Source organism: Labrus bergylta, chromosome 1 (genome assembly GCF_963930695.1).
Source record: "Labrus bergylta chromosome 1, fLabBer1.1, whole genome shotgun sequence".
NCBI classification, from domain to species: domain Eukaryota; kingdom Metazoa; phylum Chordata; class Actinopteri; order Labriformes; family Labridae; genus Labrus; species Labrus bergylta.
This window is the reverse complement of record NC_089195.1, coordinates 11365130-11382884: the sequence shown is the minus strand read 5'-3', so window position 1 is coordinate 11382884 and position 17755 is coordinate 11365130. Positions and strand designations below refer to the sequence as shown.

At 38.5% G+C, this 17755-nt stretch overlaps 1 protein-coding gene across 1 annotated transcript in view; it reads left to right on the top strand.

Moving 5' to 3' along the window:
* The window catches only part of dnah6 (dynein, axonemal, heavy chain 6), a 77523-nt gene that overhangs the window by 10106 nt on the left and 49662 nt on the right, over nucleotides 1–17755 (top strand). The window contains exons 22-41 of the mRNA XM_065954021.1: nucleotides 437–487; nucleotides 3762–3854; nucleotides 3960–4079; nucleotides 5986–6166; nucleotides 6248–6344; nucleotides 6457–6685; nucleotides 7340–7504; nucleotides 7722–7832; nucleotides 8057–8182; nucleotides 8330–8485; nucleotides 8923–9084; nucleotides 10549–10686; nucleotides 11857–12024; nucleotides 12108–12256; nucleotides 13731–13838; nucleotides 14004–14130; nucleotides 14518–14730; nucleotides 14813–15034; nucleotides 15811–15933; nucleotides 17435–17617. Of these exons, the coding sequence (XP_065810093.1) occupies nucleotides 437–487; nucleotides 3762–3854; nucleotides 3960–4079; nucleotides 5986–6166; nucleotides 6248–6344; nucleotides 6457–6685; nucleotides 7340–7504; nucleotides 7722–7832; nucleotides 8057–8182; nucleotides 8330–8485; nucleotides 8923–9084; nucleotides 10549–10686; nucleotides 11857–12024; nucleotides 12108–12256; nucleotides 13731–13838; nucleotides 14004–14130; nucleotides 14518–14730; nucleotides 14813–15034; nucleotides 15811–15933; nucleotides 17435–17617 (2922 nt within the window). The remainder of the gene's footprint in view (nucleotides 1–436; nucleotides 488–3761; nucleotides 3855–3959; nucleotides 4080–5985; nucleotides 6167–6247; nucleotides 6345–6456; nucleotides 6686–7339; nucleotides 7505–7721; nucleotides 7833–8056; nucleotides 8183–8329; nucleotides 8486–8922; nucleotides 9085–10548; nucleotides 10687–11856; nucleotides 12025–12107; nucleotides 12257–13730; nucleotides 13839–14003; nucleotides 14131–14517; nucleotides 14731–14812; nucleotides 15035–15810; nucleotides 15934–17434; nucleotides 17618–17755) is intronic.

Sequence of the window (17755 nt, the reverse complement as noted above, 5' to 3'; positions counted from 1 at the left end):
TTAAGCGCAGGTATCTTGTAAGCATGACAAATAGCAGAAATACTCTAGTTATATAGTAGTAGTTTTATTTATAATTTGAAGGCAGCAAATGCTTATAAAGAAGTCCACAACAGCCAAACCAAATATCGGTACTAGAGAGTGCCTTTACCAATCACAGCCACTTTAAGCATTATAAAGCCTTGTCTTGACAAGAGGTTGCATAGGGGGTTCATCAACTTTAGCGTTAGATGCCACTGAATCATACACACCGCTCCTTCTAATTGTTAAAAGGCTAAGTTTAAAAGCCATTGCTCTCCCTTAATCTAGCATATTATCAAGGGCTTTCTAACATTTTTTTTTGTTTTATGACCTCAAAGTGAGAACTGAAGTTCAAAATTTGGTTATAATATTAAGTCTGATTTGGATAAACAGGGCTAACACAACCATTGACTTTTAGGTGTCGGGTCAGGCTTCAGGAGAGACATCAGTGGAGATCATTATTACTAAGGTGCGTAAAAGAAACTAACTATGGGGATGTTAATAGATATTATATCCATCTACACTCATCGACCACTTTATTAGGTACACCTTGCTAGTACCTGGTTGGACCCCCTTTTGCCTTCAGAACTGCCTTAATTCTTCATGGCATAGATTCAACAAGGTGCTGGAAACATTTGTTAAGAGATTTTGGTCAACAGTGGCTGCATTTACATGGACACAAATAATCAGAATAAAAGGCTGATCCGAATAAAAATGCTTCATGTAAACATGTCAATCAGAACAGACTGATCTGATCAGACTCATTCGGAAAGAAATTTCATTGCGCATGTCTGCCCCACATGAAGTGACGAACACGCACGGCATAGTCTAATCATTTTATTTAGCGTCCATGTAAACAGTGAAATCGGAATCCCCAACTGGAATGATTTCAATCAGATTAAAGAAAATGTGCACATGTAAACGTAGCCATTGACATGATATCATCACACAGTTGCTGCAGATTTGTGGGCTGCACATCCATGAGACAAATCCCCAGTTCCACCACATCCCAAAAGTACGCTTTTGGATTGAGACCTGGGCCCGTATTCACAAACATTCTGAGAATCCTCTCAGACAGCTCTTAACTAAGCCTAAAAATTCCTAGCAAGGAGTCTTAGCCTAGGAGGGATTTAGGAACATTTTCAGGGCAACTCTGAGCAATAAATGGACAGAAACTTTTATCTTAGTGAGGAGGTGTGGTTGAACCCGTTGCTAGGTATGACACATTATTTCAGAAGCTATGATTGGTTATTCCAAAAAAATTGAGTTAAAAAGTCAAACATAGATTCTAGTCAGACATTATGAAATGATATTATATTATATTATATGTTAGACTTACGGTACTTTAAAAGTATATAGCCTACGAGATGTTTGAAATCACATGCTCACTTGTGCAGCAGCTTCTTCACATGCTGATAGTTATAGCAGCATGTGAAGAGCCTTAATTAGTGATTGGATGCACCTGTGGAAGTGAACACATGTAGAGAAACTCAACATGCATGTCTCACTATGTACTGAAAATAGTCATTGTTGGCTTGAAATGTCTGCACAAATCATTTTTGTCTGTTCTGTCCAACTATGAGTCAAAAATAATATTCTTCATGTAGTGTTTGGAGAACATTTTCTCCATTTTCTCCTTTGCTTAAGAAACTCTTAAGCCTGTTATGCTGTGTACACACCAAATGCAAATTCAATCTGTCGCGCTACAAAAGTACATAGAAAGTCAATGGAATGACACGAATTGCGTAGAGTCGTCGCGCAACGAAATGGACACCAAATGTTCTGTGAAATTCGCGTCCGCCGTGGCTTTGTGTGAGTTCAAAATAATCAACTTCAGCGACAAATTCGCTTAATGCCTTGACGCGACAGCCGATCGTCATTGACAAAAGACGATGACAAGGCTGACGTCAGGAAAGGATGAGAAAAAAAACATCTGGAGCTGCACAACTCGAGTGGTTAGCCTGCACTTAAAGCGGCCGTAATAATCACATTTCCTAAAGAAAACAGTGATATTCACAGAGATGTGTATGGCTCTAAAGGATGTTGTAAACACAGAGATGACGGTGTTGGAATCTACAACTTTTCTGACTTCGGTCAACAGGTAAAAGGCAGTGATAACAGTATCCACTGTGGCTGTCTGATTATAGGAGAAGGAGACGAAAACAAACATTGGTAACTAGGTGACAAGCCCCTCCCCCTCTGCTTGTGGCTTCAGGGTCAGATGCGCAAAATTTTGCTTCAATCAATTTGATCAACGCGATCACATTCGTGCAATCCAGTGACTGGAATATTTTTTCCGCGTTTGGTGTGTATGCAGCATTAGGAGTCCTTCTCACTACACCTAGCAGTTTGACACCTTAGGAGCTCTCTTAAGGGCTAAGATGCTTTGTGAAATTCTTAAAAAATGTCATGATGTCAAGAATTTTCTTAGAATTTTGTCACCAGGAGCAACTTTTAGTACTTAGGAAGCTTTGTGAATACGGGCCTTGGTGACTGTGGATGCGATTTGAGTAGTGAACTCATTGTCATGTTCAAGAAACCAGTTTGATATGATATGAGCTTTCTGACATGGTGTGTTATCCTGCTGGAAGTAGTGCATGAATATCCTAGTAGATTAGGAGTTGCTGAAATACTCAGACCAGCTCGTCTGGCACCAACAACCATGCCAAGTTCAAAGTCACTTAAATCAACTTTTTCCCCATTCTGATGCTCGGTTTGAACTTCAAAAGATCGTCTTGACCATGTCTACATGCCTAAATGCATTGAGTTGGTGCCATGTGATAGGCTGATTAGATATTTGCAATAACAAGCAGTTGAACAGCTGTACCTAATAAAGTGGCCAGTGAGTGTATATCTTGTATACTGGAGAAACTGCAGTACTAATTTACTCTGCCTTTCTTTTGAATTCCATTTTGAACCTAATAGGCTGAATTGATCATTCATAATACCAAGCTCAACAATTTTGTCTTCATTTAAAAGGACTTTATCTTTTTCTTACACTTGATAGAATGTCATGCTGTATGCAGAATCCCTATTTTTTGGCCAGGTCACAAAATTCAAATAGTTTGTTAGTACTTTCTTACTTTTAGCAGCTAGTGATGTGCAGATGATTGCAACATGTCCATTTTTTAATTGCATTTTAAGTCTCAGTGGAGTCTTGCCTTAATTATAGCCATATTAGAAAGCTCCTTTATATACTGCAAAAAAACACAACAAGGGCTGTTAAACAAACAACAATTTCCCTGAATGTAAATAGTAAATGGCGATTAATCCCATGTTCAAAATTCCATATATTTTGCATTTCAAAACAGTTTTTAAGTTCATAATTAATTAATTAACTAACATGTTAACACTGAAAGCCCTAAACACAACATGCAAAACTCAACACAACAAAAAACAACACAACACAAAAAGTTTCAGTCAGGAACTTGTAAGCTTATTTTAGCAATATAGGCTGGAAGCAGGGGAAAACTTTCTTTGTACAGTGATTCCAGCAATCTGCCCACCTTAAGCTAAGGATAACACAAACAAGGTAAATGTGTTAATAGTGAGCCTAAGCAGTCTTTTAGGTATATTTTTCACTTATTATTGAGCCTGGAGTATTCAGCCTTTATGCTTTGCTTATTGACCATCTCCTGGATTAAACCTTATACAACTCATCCAACTAAGAAGAAATAGAATCAGCTTTTTTTCCCAAAAGCATCACTTGTGCTGACATAGACTGACTTGATGGTTCAATGCAGGTTGAGGACTTGTGGAAGACCACAGAGTTCACTGTGCTATCTCATGATGACTCCAGAGATGCCTTCATATTAGGAGGCACAGAGGATATTCAGGTGGAAACGTGCACCACAAACTGACACACACTTTGTTAAAACACACTGTAAGTGTTTGAATACACATACTTATGCATGTTTATGTTTTTGAATGTTTGTTTGAAGGTACTCCTGGATGACAGCATTATCAATGTGGGCACGGTGGCATCTTCACCTTACGCAACATCTATAAAGCTAAGAGTGGAGAAATTGCACAGACAGCTGTCCCTCTTCAACCAAACACTGGTAAAGGCTTACAAAAGACAATAATTGAGAGATCGTTCTATTTGCTGCATGTGTGTATTCTCTACTTATGTAGTCTCAGTGTTGTAAAGTAGCTCTATATATTGGTTAAAAACAAAAACAAACCTAATTTTTTGATTGTCTAAGGAGGTGTGTATTTTGGCAGAAAGACTAATGATATTACGTTTAAGTTAATTAATTTTTTAGGTCAGGTGGCTGTAGCTCAATGGTAGAGTCGTTCTGTCTCTCAACCAAAAGGTTGACAGTTCGGTCTTAGCTCCTGCAGAACACATGTCCTGCTGAACCCCAAATTGCTCCTGAGTGTGTCACGGCGTGGAAAAAACAAGGAGGTGTCCCCAATTGCAGATGAAAATAAAACAGTTTATTTTAACAAAAAGGCTAGAGGCAACATCCAAAAAGGGAAAACAAGGAGTAACAAGGAAACACTGGAAACACTAAAAAATCTGACATACAACACTCAACTTACAACGATGATCTGACAACATGAGGGGAGGAACACTGAGGGTGCGAACACTGAATTGTCCCTCCTATCTCCTTTCACTATCCACTTTACCTTAACCCCGGGGAAAACGTCTTGAGGTTAAGCAAAGATGTTAGGAGAATTCATAAAGGATTTAGGGAAAGGCGATCTCGTTGCTCTGACAATCTGACCGCATTTTCCACTCGGTGACGTCATTAAATGCGACAGGCCGGCGGAGGTTAATGACGTGGGTCCGCCGTGGTGAAACTACAATGTTCCGAAAATGGACCCCCGTGCCTTTTTACCGGTGAAATAATCCTAATTACCACAAGGTTGGGATTGAAATAAAAGCAATATAGATTACCAGGCTACGAGTAACAAAAGTGAAACCATCACCTTCCTGTCCACTCATAAATCAACATCAAAATAAGTATGATTGTATGAAATTAGCTAATTGTTACATTTATGCAAGACATACATAATGTTTCAAACATACAAATGTACAACTGCACAAAGCATTCTTAAGTGAATGCAATATGTTGAATTAAACATAATCTGGCTAAAAATGTCTCTGTTATCTTTTATCCCTTACATGAGTTCTGTCTCTTTACGATCATCGTTAATGTTCATGAACGGTCGGATGCGCGACTTGCTTTAAATGTTGCGGCCGCAAGGAATTGTGGAGCGTCATATCTCATCTCCTTTGGTAAAGGATGGTCCAGTGCTATCCTAAGCTAAAGGAGGTTATAAAGGAAGCATTGACACACCTTTCCTTAGCTTTTAGAGAATTCGAATGGCTCTTATCATGGCCGCTGCTTAAATGCTTCTGAGTCATTTCACTCAGTTAGGAACTTTCTTTAGCAAAAATGACAATTCGAACGCACCCTGAGACTAAATAGACAGGGGTAATCAAACACAGGTAAGACCAACAAGACACAGGTGAGGACAAGCAGGGCAATCAAGACAGAAGGGAAACACACAGAGGAAGAAAACACAAGACAACACTGAGGACAACTATGAAATAAATCAGGAAACACTGAAGACAGAGAACTGGAGAATGTAACAACACACACTAGAACATAAAGAAACACTGGGATACAAAGTTACAAAATAAGACACGAAACACTAAAGACTAAACTAGAAAACACACAAGGGAAACACCAGGGAAGAATGAGAACTAAAACAAGATACATTAAACTCTGAAAAACAACACTCAACAGGCCAAATCATGACAGAGTGAGATAGCCAGTTGTGTGTGAATGCATAGCAATGGGATTAGTTACTGATGGGCCCTTTAAACAACTTCTTATGCCATCAGTGTATGAATGGGTGAATGTGACATTTAGTGTATAATTGCTTTGAGTAGCCCGTGAACTAGCAAGATTCTGCCTTCTGTCCATCTATTCCCCTTTCTACCCTCGTTTGCAGGATGAGTGGCTTTTGTGCCAAAGGAACTGGCTATACCTAGAGAGTATCTTCTTGGCTCCAGACATTAAGAGACAACTGCCTGCTGAGTCTAAGATGTTTCTTATGGTGGACAAGTCCTGGAAAGAGATCATGGCAAAGGCTCATAAGATGCCCAATGCACTTAAAGCAGCCACACAGCCCGGTAAGTAGCTACACAGAATTTATGGAAAACATATGCAAGGAAGTATCTAAACATTTACACATGTTGTTTTACCCTTCACAGATCTGTTGGAAACATTTCAGCACAACAATACTCTTTTGGATGAGATACAGAAATGTCTGGAAGAATACCTTGAGTCAAAAAGGGTTGTCTTCCCCAGGTATAAGCATGTTTGGTTTGTTACAATTTAGAACAACAGATTTGACAGTTGTTACTAAAATCAACAATTTAGATTTTTTTTGTGTTAAGTACTCTGATATATTCTCTTTTAGGTTCTACTTCTTATCTAATGATGAGCTGCTAAAAATTTTGGCCCAGACAAGAAACCCCCAGGCTGTGCAGCCCCATCTCAGGAAGTGTTTTGATGCCATTATACGGCTTGAGTTTGCTCTGCTGCCTGAACATGCTTCTGGTGCTCCAGAAACTTTGCTGGAAGCTGGTGAACAGCAGACAGTCTATAGCAAAGACATCCTAAACATGATTTCCCCTGAGGGGGAGAAGGTCAGTTTTGTGTGAAGTCCCTTCTGTTTTATCTGTTCTATCTCCTTACTTTAGTTTAAGCAGTTAAACTTGACACGCTTCTTGAATAACACCACTGTTCTCTCTCTTAGCAGCCATTAATTGCTAAGAATTACCAGTAAACAGGTTCTTAAATTATGAAAAAAATGAAATTCAGGGAAAAAAATAATACTTTACATTGGGTAGTTTTAAGAACAACGAAGTTGTTAGGTTTTTTACAAACATAATAAAATTGGATAACTGATACATCTGATTGAGCTTACTGGCCCCCTTCTGCATTAGAGGCATTGTGTGGCTACTAATTCTTTATTGATCTTTACCTAGTATAGGATCCATTGGTCCCAAGTTGAAGTATTAGGACATTTTGTAAAATACAAAACAGCACAATTGGATTTGGTAGCTCAAATTCTGCATCAAAGATGATAAACAATATTAGAGTGCAGCGGATTCTTTGTTTGCATTGATTTCTCAATCACGCCCTCTATCACAAATTGGCCTTGCCAATAATAACCACAGGTTTTTCACGCTTATCTTTTTTGGACACAAAAGGCAAATCAAGGACAGTATGTCCAGAAAACAATCATACAACCACAACCTTAAGTATACTTGAATATGTCATTCTGTGTGTAAGTGTAGGTTGGTTTGACCAAAGGCCTGAAGGCCACGGGCAATGTAGAAGAATGGCTTTGCAAGGTGGAGGAGGCAATGTACTCCTCACTGCAGCGCCTCAGCAAGGCTGCCATTGCAGACTACCAGGTGAAGTCCAGAGAGGAATGGGTAGTGGCTGGGCATCCATCACAGGTATAAACATAGAGGCATACATAAATACACAAATTATGTTACTTTAAAATCAAACACTTTTTAGATTTTTAAGTAACAGACTTGTGTACTATTGTTTGATAATATTTCACACTAAATATATTATATTTTATTATATTATATATTTTGCAATAAATTTAATTTTAACCAATATTATTTTACAGGAATATATTCTTTAGTTTGTCTTTGTTTTCAACAGGTGGTGCTTACCATCTCCCAGATGATGTGGTGCAGGGATATGGATTCCTGCCTGGAGGGAGACCATGACCACTTTGCTGCCCTGGAGAAATTTGAACTTGCTAACTTTGAAGTAAACACTATATTTATTACCTCTATAAGTTAAGTACTTGCCTTTTTCCTAATTGGCTTGTGAGAAATGCAGATAGTTAGTCTATTGAAGATAAAAAAGGTAAAATCAAAGCTAACTTATGTTTCCCTGAGAATTACTGCTTTTCTAACCTTAACTTTACTACCCATTCATTTTGTGTGGTTGTGTGCGTTACTATGCATGTGCAATTGTTTGGGTGTATTCAGAGGCTGAATGCCCTGGCAGCACTGGTTCGAGGAGAGCTGCCTACTTTGCATCGTAGTATCATCACTGCCCTCATCACCATTGACGTCCATGCCAGAGACATTGTCACAGATCTAGTTTTCCAGAAGGTAACTACAATGTAGGAAACACATATTCACACCAGGAAGTAACATTGGCTTGAAATTATAGGCTCATCTATTGACAGAGATTTTTCAGGTATCAAAAATACTTGTGACAACTCAAATTCTAAGACTAACTTCAGCCCTCTTTTTCAGGTGGACACAAGGTCTAATTTTGAATGGCAGAGACAGCTGCGCTACTACTGGGACATGGACCTGGACAACTGTATTGCCACAATGGCTTTGTCTACTTACATTTATGGCTATGAATACCTGGGTGCCTGTCCTAGACTGGTTATCACACCCCTTACGGTAACATATAAACACTTGCTGATACTCAGACCAACATCTATGACCAGTACATAAATTATATGAATAAACCTGTCCCAAAACTTAATGAAACCTATGTTGAACACAATCATTTTTAGTACATTATGTTGAATTCGGCTGCATTAAGACCAAATGCAAAACATATTCAATCTTCATCAAGTGGCATGGCTTCAACAGATTTTAATCCACATAGACCTGTATAGAAAAATACATACTTCTTAAACAAGCTACTAAATCTCTTTAGGGAGCTTATAGTGCACCATAAAATGTCTGTCATGCAAAGGCTAGAACTGAAAATTTGGCATATTTTGGGATGTAGTATAGTTTTTGTTAATTTGTCAATTGTAAATATTTTGTTTTACTCAAATGATCTCAATTGCTCAAAGTGTTCCACATCTCTTTCCTTTTCTGATATGCAGGACCGTTGCTATTTATGTCTGATGGGGGCTCTCCAGTTAGACCTGGGAGGTGCTCCAGCTGGGCCAGCTGGAACAGGCAAAACTGAGACTACCAAGGACCTTGCTAAAGCCCTGGCAATACAGTGTGTGGTCTTCAACTGCTCTGATGGACTTGACTACAAGGTAAGCAAGAACAAGCTGTAATCATTAATAACCCACACCTGATAGAGCATGTTCTCTTTAATGACCCATTTATTCTCATGCTGTCCCACTTGTCTTTAACGACTTGAGCCGTTTTCACATATGCACTCCGGATAATATCTAGATAATTACAGGAGGACTGCTCCGGAGATTCTCCCGACCTAGCCGTTCACATTGCCTTTATATCAATGCTATGTGTAATCAAATGGAATGACAACATCCACAAAAGAGCGGATAACAACATACTGACGAACAGAAAACAGAATGCAGCCGTTTAATTACGTGCACAGAGATCGTAGCGGTCGCGTTCAGATACTTTATGCACCGTGCAGCAGTTACTGTGTATAAACGTCATTCTCCTTCTATTGGCTCAAGGCGAATTCTCTGGAGTATATGCTGCTGCGTTCAGACATCAGCTCACCCAGACTTTCTGCGGACAAATTACTAGGGGTATGGCCGGAGAAACTCCGGGTCAAGTCTGCGCGAAAAATTTGGCTGATTGCGTTCACATATACCCTAAAGCCCCTCCGGTTAGCCTAATCTCCGGAGTTTTTCAGGAGATTTTCGTATGTGTGAAAAGGGTTTAAGATAGCAATATTGCTAAACTCTAGAATGTGCAAGTTTAAGTACACAAAGACAGTGCAGAACACTTGTAAAAAACAGTTGAAAATACAAAAGTATATATGTCAGCTTCTAAATGACTCAAACCAGACGTGATCCACTCCTCTGTGTTCTTGAAACATTTTTCTATAACTTACGCCTTTCACTCTGCACGAAGCACATAAATCCATAGAGGTTATGCACTTGACGTCATAGTAGGTGGGTAGTCTGCAGTTACAGCTGCTTGGTGGCTGAAAGCTCATACTGGTGTCAGGAAAACGTAGGAGTAAGCAGTTAGCGGCTTTAATTCTTAGTGCCTGCTTAGGCTGTGTTCATATTTGACTTATTTTTTCAGAAAAAAGCGCTGCCTTCAGCGCCTTTTGAGCTCTTCTGCGCGAGTGTTCTGTAACCTTAACTATAACCTTTTAATTTTTTTAACGTGAAAGATAAGGGACTGTCAGCAAAGAACAATCACCAGTAGTTTGATTTAAAATCCACCTTTCTATTGATGTTAAAAGTAGTATTTGCAGTTTTTGTGAGGTTTGTAATTCTCCCACAAACCAGGCTGTTCTCACTACATACGGTAGTCTCCTTACTATACTTTATATCTCCCTACAACAACTAAGGCAGGTTGAGAAGTTTGTCATTGCCAAGTTGGGCCAAGATTACATGTTTTTTTTTTTGGTTACAGTGAAAGTCTCAGATTGTCTCAATATGCCCACTTTATTAAACACTACTGAGACCAAGTTATTATTATTATTATTATTGTTATTATAATTATGTTGTATGGTTTCATAATTTTGTATTGATGTAATTTATTTAATCAGAATTAACCTTTATTTCTAGATGATGGGGCGCTTCTTCAGTGGGCTTGCTCAGTCAGGTGCTTGGTGTTGTTTTGATGAATTTAACAGAATCGACATTGAAGTGTTGTCTGTCATCGCTCAGCAGCTCATAACCATAAAAAACGCCAAAGCTGCTAAGGTACACACATGTACACACACATAAACACCCCTGTTCACTATAGACATTTCACAATATCCTTTTTATACAATGTTAGCAGGTAGTGTAAGATATTTACAGCCAATACATAAAATACACAAGATAAATAAAATGACACAACATGAGAAAAAAAGAATTACGTCTAGATTCATAAGCATGTTATATAGTACTATATAACAATAAGACAGCCTTTTGTCCCGAACAAAAATAGATAAATAAATAAAAAAAACAACAACAACAACTACCTTTTGGGCTTATAGTTCAATCTACCATCCATCTGTTCATTATTCACTAACTACCTGATATTCTAATGCCAATGATCACTATGAAGCTCTTAATCAGAAAAAAAGGCTCACCTGAGGATACAAATCAGACACCAACTATATTACAAAGAACGACAGTTTAAATCCATTAGAACAATAACCGTAAAGGTCAGAGGCACACTATTAACTATTATCACTCACCAATGCTATTAATTCCTGATCAGCAGAAGTGTTGCCCCTTAATGAATTGGTCTGCAATTATATCCAAGTAACTATTTTGTGTCAAACTCTTTTGACAATTCAGTATAGCAACAGATTCAGTCGTGCTTGCCCCATTGTGCATCGAAGATAGTTTTTCAGGCACCGCAAGCCAGAAAATGACCTTTCTGAAGTGCAGGATGTTACAGTCAGTGTGAGATTCACAAGTTTGGTGTGCTTGTTTTTAGCAGCATCATAGGCTATTCATGGGAATTTTACTTTCCAGCTAGCTTTAATGAATACAAAATGATACTGCTGCATCTTTGAACCTCTCATTTAACAAAAAAAAATGATTAAAGTAATACCTTGTGACATCATAAATTTTACTTTTTTACCGTTCCTAGCTGTTTTAATTTATTTATTGATACGTAAAGAGTTTCTTTCTAAAAGCAGGGTTAATTGAATCCGCAAGTAAAGTAGTCTCAGCTGAAGACATAATAAAAATTCAAATAAAAGCCTAGACATTTCTATTTTCAAATGCGAAATAAAGGTATTTCAAACATGCTATTAACGATTGAAATTTCCGAATAATCGCGATTTAATTTTTATTGTTTGATTGATAGCCCTTGTTTTGTTTTTTTACATAACACTCATAAACAAGCTCATCTAAGCCCAAGTCTGTGCTATGCAGATGACAAGGTTTCGATTTGAGGGCCAGGAGATCAAGTTGGTGATGACCTGTGCTGCATTCATTACCATGAACCCTGGCTATGCTGGAAGAACAGAGCTACCTGACAACCTTAAAGCTCTCTTTAGACCTGTAGCCATGATGGTGCCAAACTACGCACTCATTGCTGAGGTAACGGACTCTTTCTATATGCTTTTTTGTGATTTTTTTTCTACATCATAGGGTGTAATCCTTTGTTCCTTCTCTCCCCTCAGGTGATTTTGTACTCAGAAGGGTTTGAGTCAAGTAGAACCCTAGCAAGGAAAATGACCCAGATGTATAAGCTTTGCTCTGAGCAGCTGTCCCAGCAGGACCACTATGACTTTGGCATGAGAGCTGTCAAGTCTGTCCTGGTCATGGCAGGGTCAGTTCCTCACTCTCGTACATCTGTAAGATATCCAATATGTAAGATATCGTCTGAATTAAATCATGAAATGACTTCACCAAAACATCAGACATTAAGGAAGCAGGCTATGTTGTGCTGGCTTCTCTGTCAACAACGCAGCAGCCAGTACATCCTCCTTCTAAGTTTTGATCCCATTGTGGAATGTTTTTTTTTTTTTCTTTTATCAGAGAAGTAGGCAGCACCTCCCACATGTCCGTATTGCCCCTCACCCCTTGGTTTGCCTGGCAAACGGCAAACTAACAGGTGTTGCAGCGAACCGGTTCAGATATTACTGATTCTACCTGAGCCAAAAAGCCTAAGTGTTTTTCTAATAACGACCAGTACACATGGTTAGAATTAGGATAAATATTGAATATGCTTTTAAAAATGAAGAGAGATTAGAGATTAGAAAGCAGAAAAGGTTTCTAGACTGATACAGAGCTTATTAAACACAGAAACTTCCGTGTCAGCAACATGGCAACCTTGAGCATATTGATTGTAGGGAGGAGGGGGCGGAGCTATCTCCAATGTTTTGAATTTGGACTGCAGTATCCATTTTAAACAATGCATGTCCAAGTTCCATATTGATCCTTTAAAGGCTTTATATGCGATTTTTCACACTTAAATATAATAGAAATCAAGTATATCCTCTGAAAATAACTCTGTGAGTAATGACTGTCTACAATGGGTGTAACACCCGAGTTCCACTGTCTGTGATGTTTTCCGAGTTTTCCGAGTCATATTTTCAGTTTGCTGACTCCTCCCCCCTGAGTCACTGCTTAACTGTGTTTCTAGATCACGCTCATTTCGGGTAAATTGACATGCAGTGTGAAGATACAAGCATAATAAAGATCACCAGCATTAGCATGCTAACACAACAATGCACCACGAGTTGTTTTGGGTTCATGCTGGTGCTCAAGGGCGACATCTGCTGGATCAAAAAAAAAAATCGCGTATAAAACCTTTAAAGGGGCCAGATGAACCATTGTGACTGACACACACTCACAATACACAAATACATGCCCTTGCTGACAGTACATATATATCCAATTTGTGCTGCAAACATGAATAGAATAGGATTTGATTGATTAGATGTTACCATATATTTTTACATTTAGCGCACAATTATCATTGTAACAAATGAAATTGTATACATGTGATTAAATAGATAAAGGGGTAAACTGTTGAAAAACACCAAATCTTCCTTGCTGTGATCATTACTGACAATTGAAAAGAAGCACTTCTTCATTCAAACCCCAGTTGCCATCTGTTTGAAATTGCTTAACATAGTATAATATCATACCTCGTGTGTAAAGATGTAATCAAAGTGATGCATTTATCTGATGGTGATTAGGTGAAGATCAGGTTACTGTTGAATCTGGCAGGTGATTTATTGGTTGCCTTTGACTACATATTACTCCTCTGAGTAAGTTCTTGTTCTATGTTATCTCAGGTCTCTGAAGAGAGATAACCCCCTCCTTGATGAGACAGTGGTTCTTATAAGAGCACTAAGGGATTCAAACCTGCCTAAGTTCCTTGTTAATGATGCTGTGCTTTTTGGGTAAGTTTGATTAGAAAGTGCATCTTAATTATGGTGATCCAAATGCAAACAAACTGAAATGCAAACAAAATGTAAAATGTAAAAAAAACAAAAACGGTTGTTTCATATTTAAATGATCATTTTTTTTATTGTGTATGAACTTTATGTGTGTATGAACCCCTCTAGTGGAATACTATCAGACCTCTTTCCTGGTGTTTGTATCCCTGAACATGACTATGGTGTCCTACATTCAACCATCCTGGAGTCTCTGGTTAAGCGAAACCTGCAGCCACTGCCTAGCATGACCAAGAAGGTAAGAGGGGGGAAAGAGTATTAGTATAAGTATAACAATATGTCCTTATGAATACATTTTACCTATGTAAAACAATTTCAGTGTAATTCATACATTTTAAGATATATTATATTTTCTCACAATAAACCTCCCAGTGAATGTATTTGTCCATTTCTCTGTAATTTTAAAGTTCACTGCCTTGTCTGTAATACTCATCCAAAAGCCTATTTTCTTCTGTTTCTAATGATAACTGTTAAACAGATCACTAATACATTTCAAAATTAACAAACACATTTCTTCATCTAAAGGCTAACTCAAAATCTGCATGTTTATATAATCATTCTGACAATTAATTTCACATATTACCAGTCATTGCCTTGTTCTCTCTTTCTGCTATTATACAACCAGGTGATCCAGTTGTATGAGACCATGATAGTGCGCCATGGTGTAATGTTGGTAGGACCAACTGGTGGAGGTAAGACCACTGTCTACACCATCTTGGCCGACACGCTGGAAACCCTCTACCGTAAAGGATACAATGATAGCAACCCCTTCTATCAGCTTGTCAAGACTTATGTTCTCAACCCCAAATCTGTTACTATGGGAGAGCTCTATGGAGAGGTATTGCAGTCAAGGACATGTTACACAACTGCCTCTCTCCTTTCCTCTATATTTTAATTTATTTTCCACCTCAACACATCAGGTGAATCCATTAACACTGGAGTGGCTGGATGGTCTAATGGCACTAAGTGTCCGTGATGCAGTCAACGACACCAGTGATGACCACAAGTGGGTGATCTGCGACGGGCCAGTTGACGCCTTGTGGATTGAGAACATGAACACCGTGCTGGATGACAACAAGATGCTCTGTCTGGCAAACAGCGAGCGCATCAAACTTACTCCATCCATACATATGGTGTTTGAGGTTAGAGCTTAAAGGAGCAATATGTAAGATATGTACTGAATGGAATCATAAAATGACCTTACTGTATCATCAGACATGCTATGTTGAAGTGCTGGATTCTCTGACAACAGTGCAGCAGCCAGTATGTCCTCCTTCTAAGTTTCGATTCCAGTCCGGAATTGTCTGTACTTGTTTTGACCAGAGAAGGTAGCTGTTTTTAGGTCACCCCTACACAGCTGTTTTGGGTGCCCCTCAGTTTGCCAGGCAAATAGCAAACCAACAGGTTTTTTCAGCAATGAAAGAGGGCAAGCGAACTGGTTCAGCTATAACTGATTCTACCCGACCTAGAGCCTCTACATTTTTCTAATAAGCCTCACAATGTAGACACGTGGTAAAACTAGTATACATTTGTAGATGCTTCTGAAAAATGGAGAGAGGTTAGTATGCAGAAAGTTTTCAATAGAGATGCAGAGCTAGCTAAACACTAAAGCTTCCATGTGCACGACATGATAACCCAAATGTGTATCGACTCTAGGGAGGAGTGGACAGGACAATTCTCTCCAATGATTTGCATCTGGACGGCAGTATCCATTTTAAACAATAAGTTAACCAAGTTACATATGGCTCCTTTAATTAAGTCACATTTGTCACTTTCCTAATTCATATTAACAGTGATTAGCATAAGTCCAGGTCTTAAACTAAGTATCATATTCTCTACTTTAATGAATATGGTTTAATGATAATGGTTTTTAAGCATTTTGTGCTCTGAGACCATCATATAATCCTGTGTTTTTCAGGTCCAGGACTTGGCTGTTGCATCTCCAGCCACAGTCAGTCGTTGTGGGATGGTATATATTGATCCAGATGAGCTCAAGTGGATGCCATTCGTCCTGACATGGATCAGTGGTCTTGGAGCAAAGGTCTTAATCTCTGTTGTTCCCAGATTTCAAGTGCCATGTTTGAAATTACAGAGAGGGTATATGCATTTTTATTGTTGTAAAATATGCCCTCTGAAGCATGTTTGCTTAAGTGCTTCCGTAGCTGTCATGTTGTCCCACTGGTTAGTGTTAGTACATGCAGTATAGTATATAGCGCAAGTCTCCAGAAGGCTTTCTATTTTCAAATTGTTAAATATCCAAGCTGTAGGCACCATTTTAACAACAAATGCTCTAACCCAGTGGTTCTGAAAGTGGGGGTCGGGAGATGCCTTCGAAAAACAAATACAAACTGGAAATTACTTGAAATTACATATTTTACCCATTATTGTGAAATTACATACAAAAATGTTGTTTAATTATTTTAAGGCTGCTGTATTTTTTAATGTTGTTCTAATGTCAGTGTTTGGATAGGCCCATTAGTGCGTGCTGCTGTGTGCAACGTTATGCTTTAACCACTTCCATGGACGGAGGGGGTCCCCGGTCTCGCATCGTTATTTTGGGGGTCTCGGGATGAAAAGTTTGGGAACCCCTGCTCTCACCTATCTTTTATTTTTTACTGACATCTAATATAAGAAGCAGGGGAACTTTAGCACAAGCATTACTGAATGTAAATTTTTATCTTAATGACAGCACATCAACATTAAAGTTTATAGCTTGCATCATTAGACCTGAGCCATTACAAGTTACTGAAAACTGCAGTTAGAATGGGTAATCCCTTCGCTTTTATGTTGTCAATTTTTTTATATAGATTTATGTAATCTATCATTTAAAAAAAGGCTTACTTTGTCTAAAATGTTTCTGCTTTTATACATTTTATTGTGTTCATTTATTTTACTAGTTTGAGTTTTGCATTGAACTTATCTGTTTTATGACACTTTTATTTTTTTACAAAACCGTGGCGTTTTGGGAGTCAGAGTTATAAGATTTTTAATAAGTATATAATGATTTACTCTGAGCAACGTTTACTGAAGCAGTCTGTCTCTATGCAACTCTATGGGGCAGGGTAAGCCTTCTTTTTTTTAACACTATCCTCTTGGCTAAATAGCTTAACTTCACTAAGCTTGGCATATTAATGAATAGATTCTGGCAGTTTGGTAAACAAAGGTAATAAGCTTCCATTTTTTTCCCATATACATTGGCTTTATGCTAAGCGAAGCTGGATGCAGCTCAAGTTTTTGCAGACATATTCTTGAAAAGTGCCTATTTACTCAGCTCTTAGCATGAAAATGATTAATCCTCAGTTTTTCCAGTGTGAAAATATGCATTATATGAGTCCCTCACTCTTGGCCTGGTCTGAGGTTACAGTCCAGGGTCTGCATTAAACTGAAGGAAACCCTGAACATTTTCCTAGACTTATTAACTCTGTCTTAGTAACTTGAAGGAAAAGTAATTAAATTGCTTTTTTGATTATGCAGCTGCATTTTTTTTACCCTCTTCTATCTGAAACCTTTTCACTATGACTATCTCTATCCCTGCTCTCAAGCTCCCAGATGCAGTTCAAATATACCTACTGGAGCTGTTTAAGCAGTATGTGGAGAAGGGTCTTCAGTTTGTGCTAAAGCATTGTACCCAGGCCATTCGCCAGGTGGACATCAGTAAAGTCACCACTCTGTGCTCCCTGCTGGAGGCACTGCTGCTGGGAAATGGAGGGCCAGACCTCAAAATGGTACATTTTTGAGGTCAACAGGTTTTACTGTTGCTTTAGTCTCAGGACATTTTTATAGAATATCTCAGCACTGTTTTTGTGGGAAAGATCCAATGACAAAGAAGCATCTATGTTTAAGCCACAGAAGACATAAATACA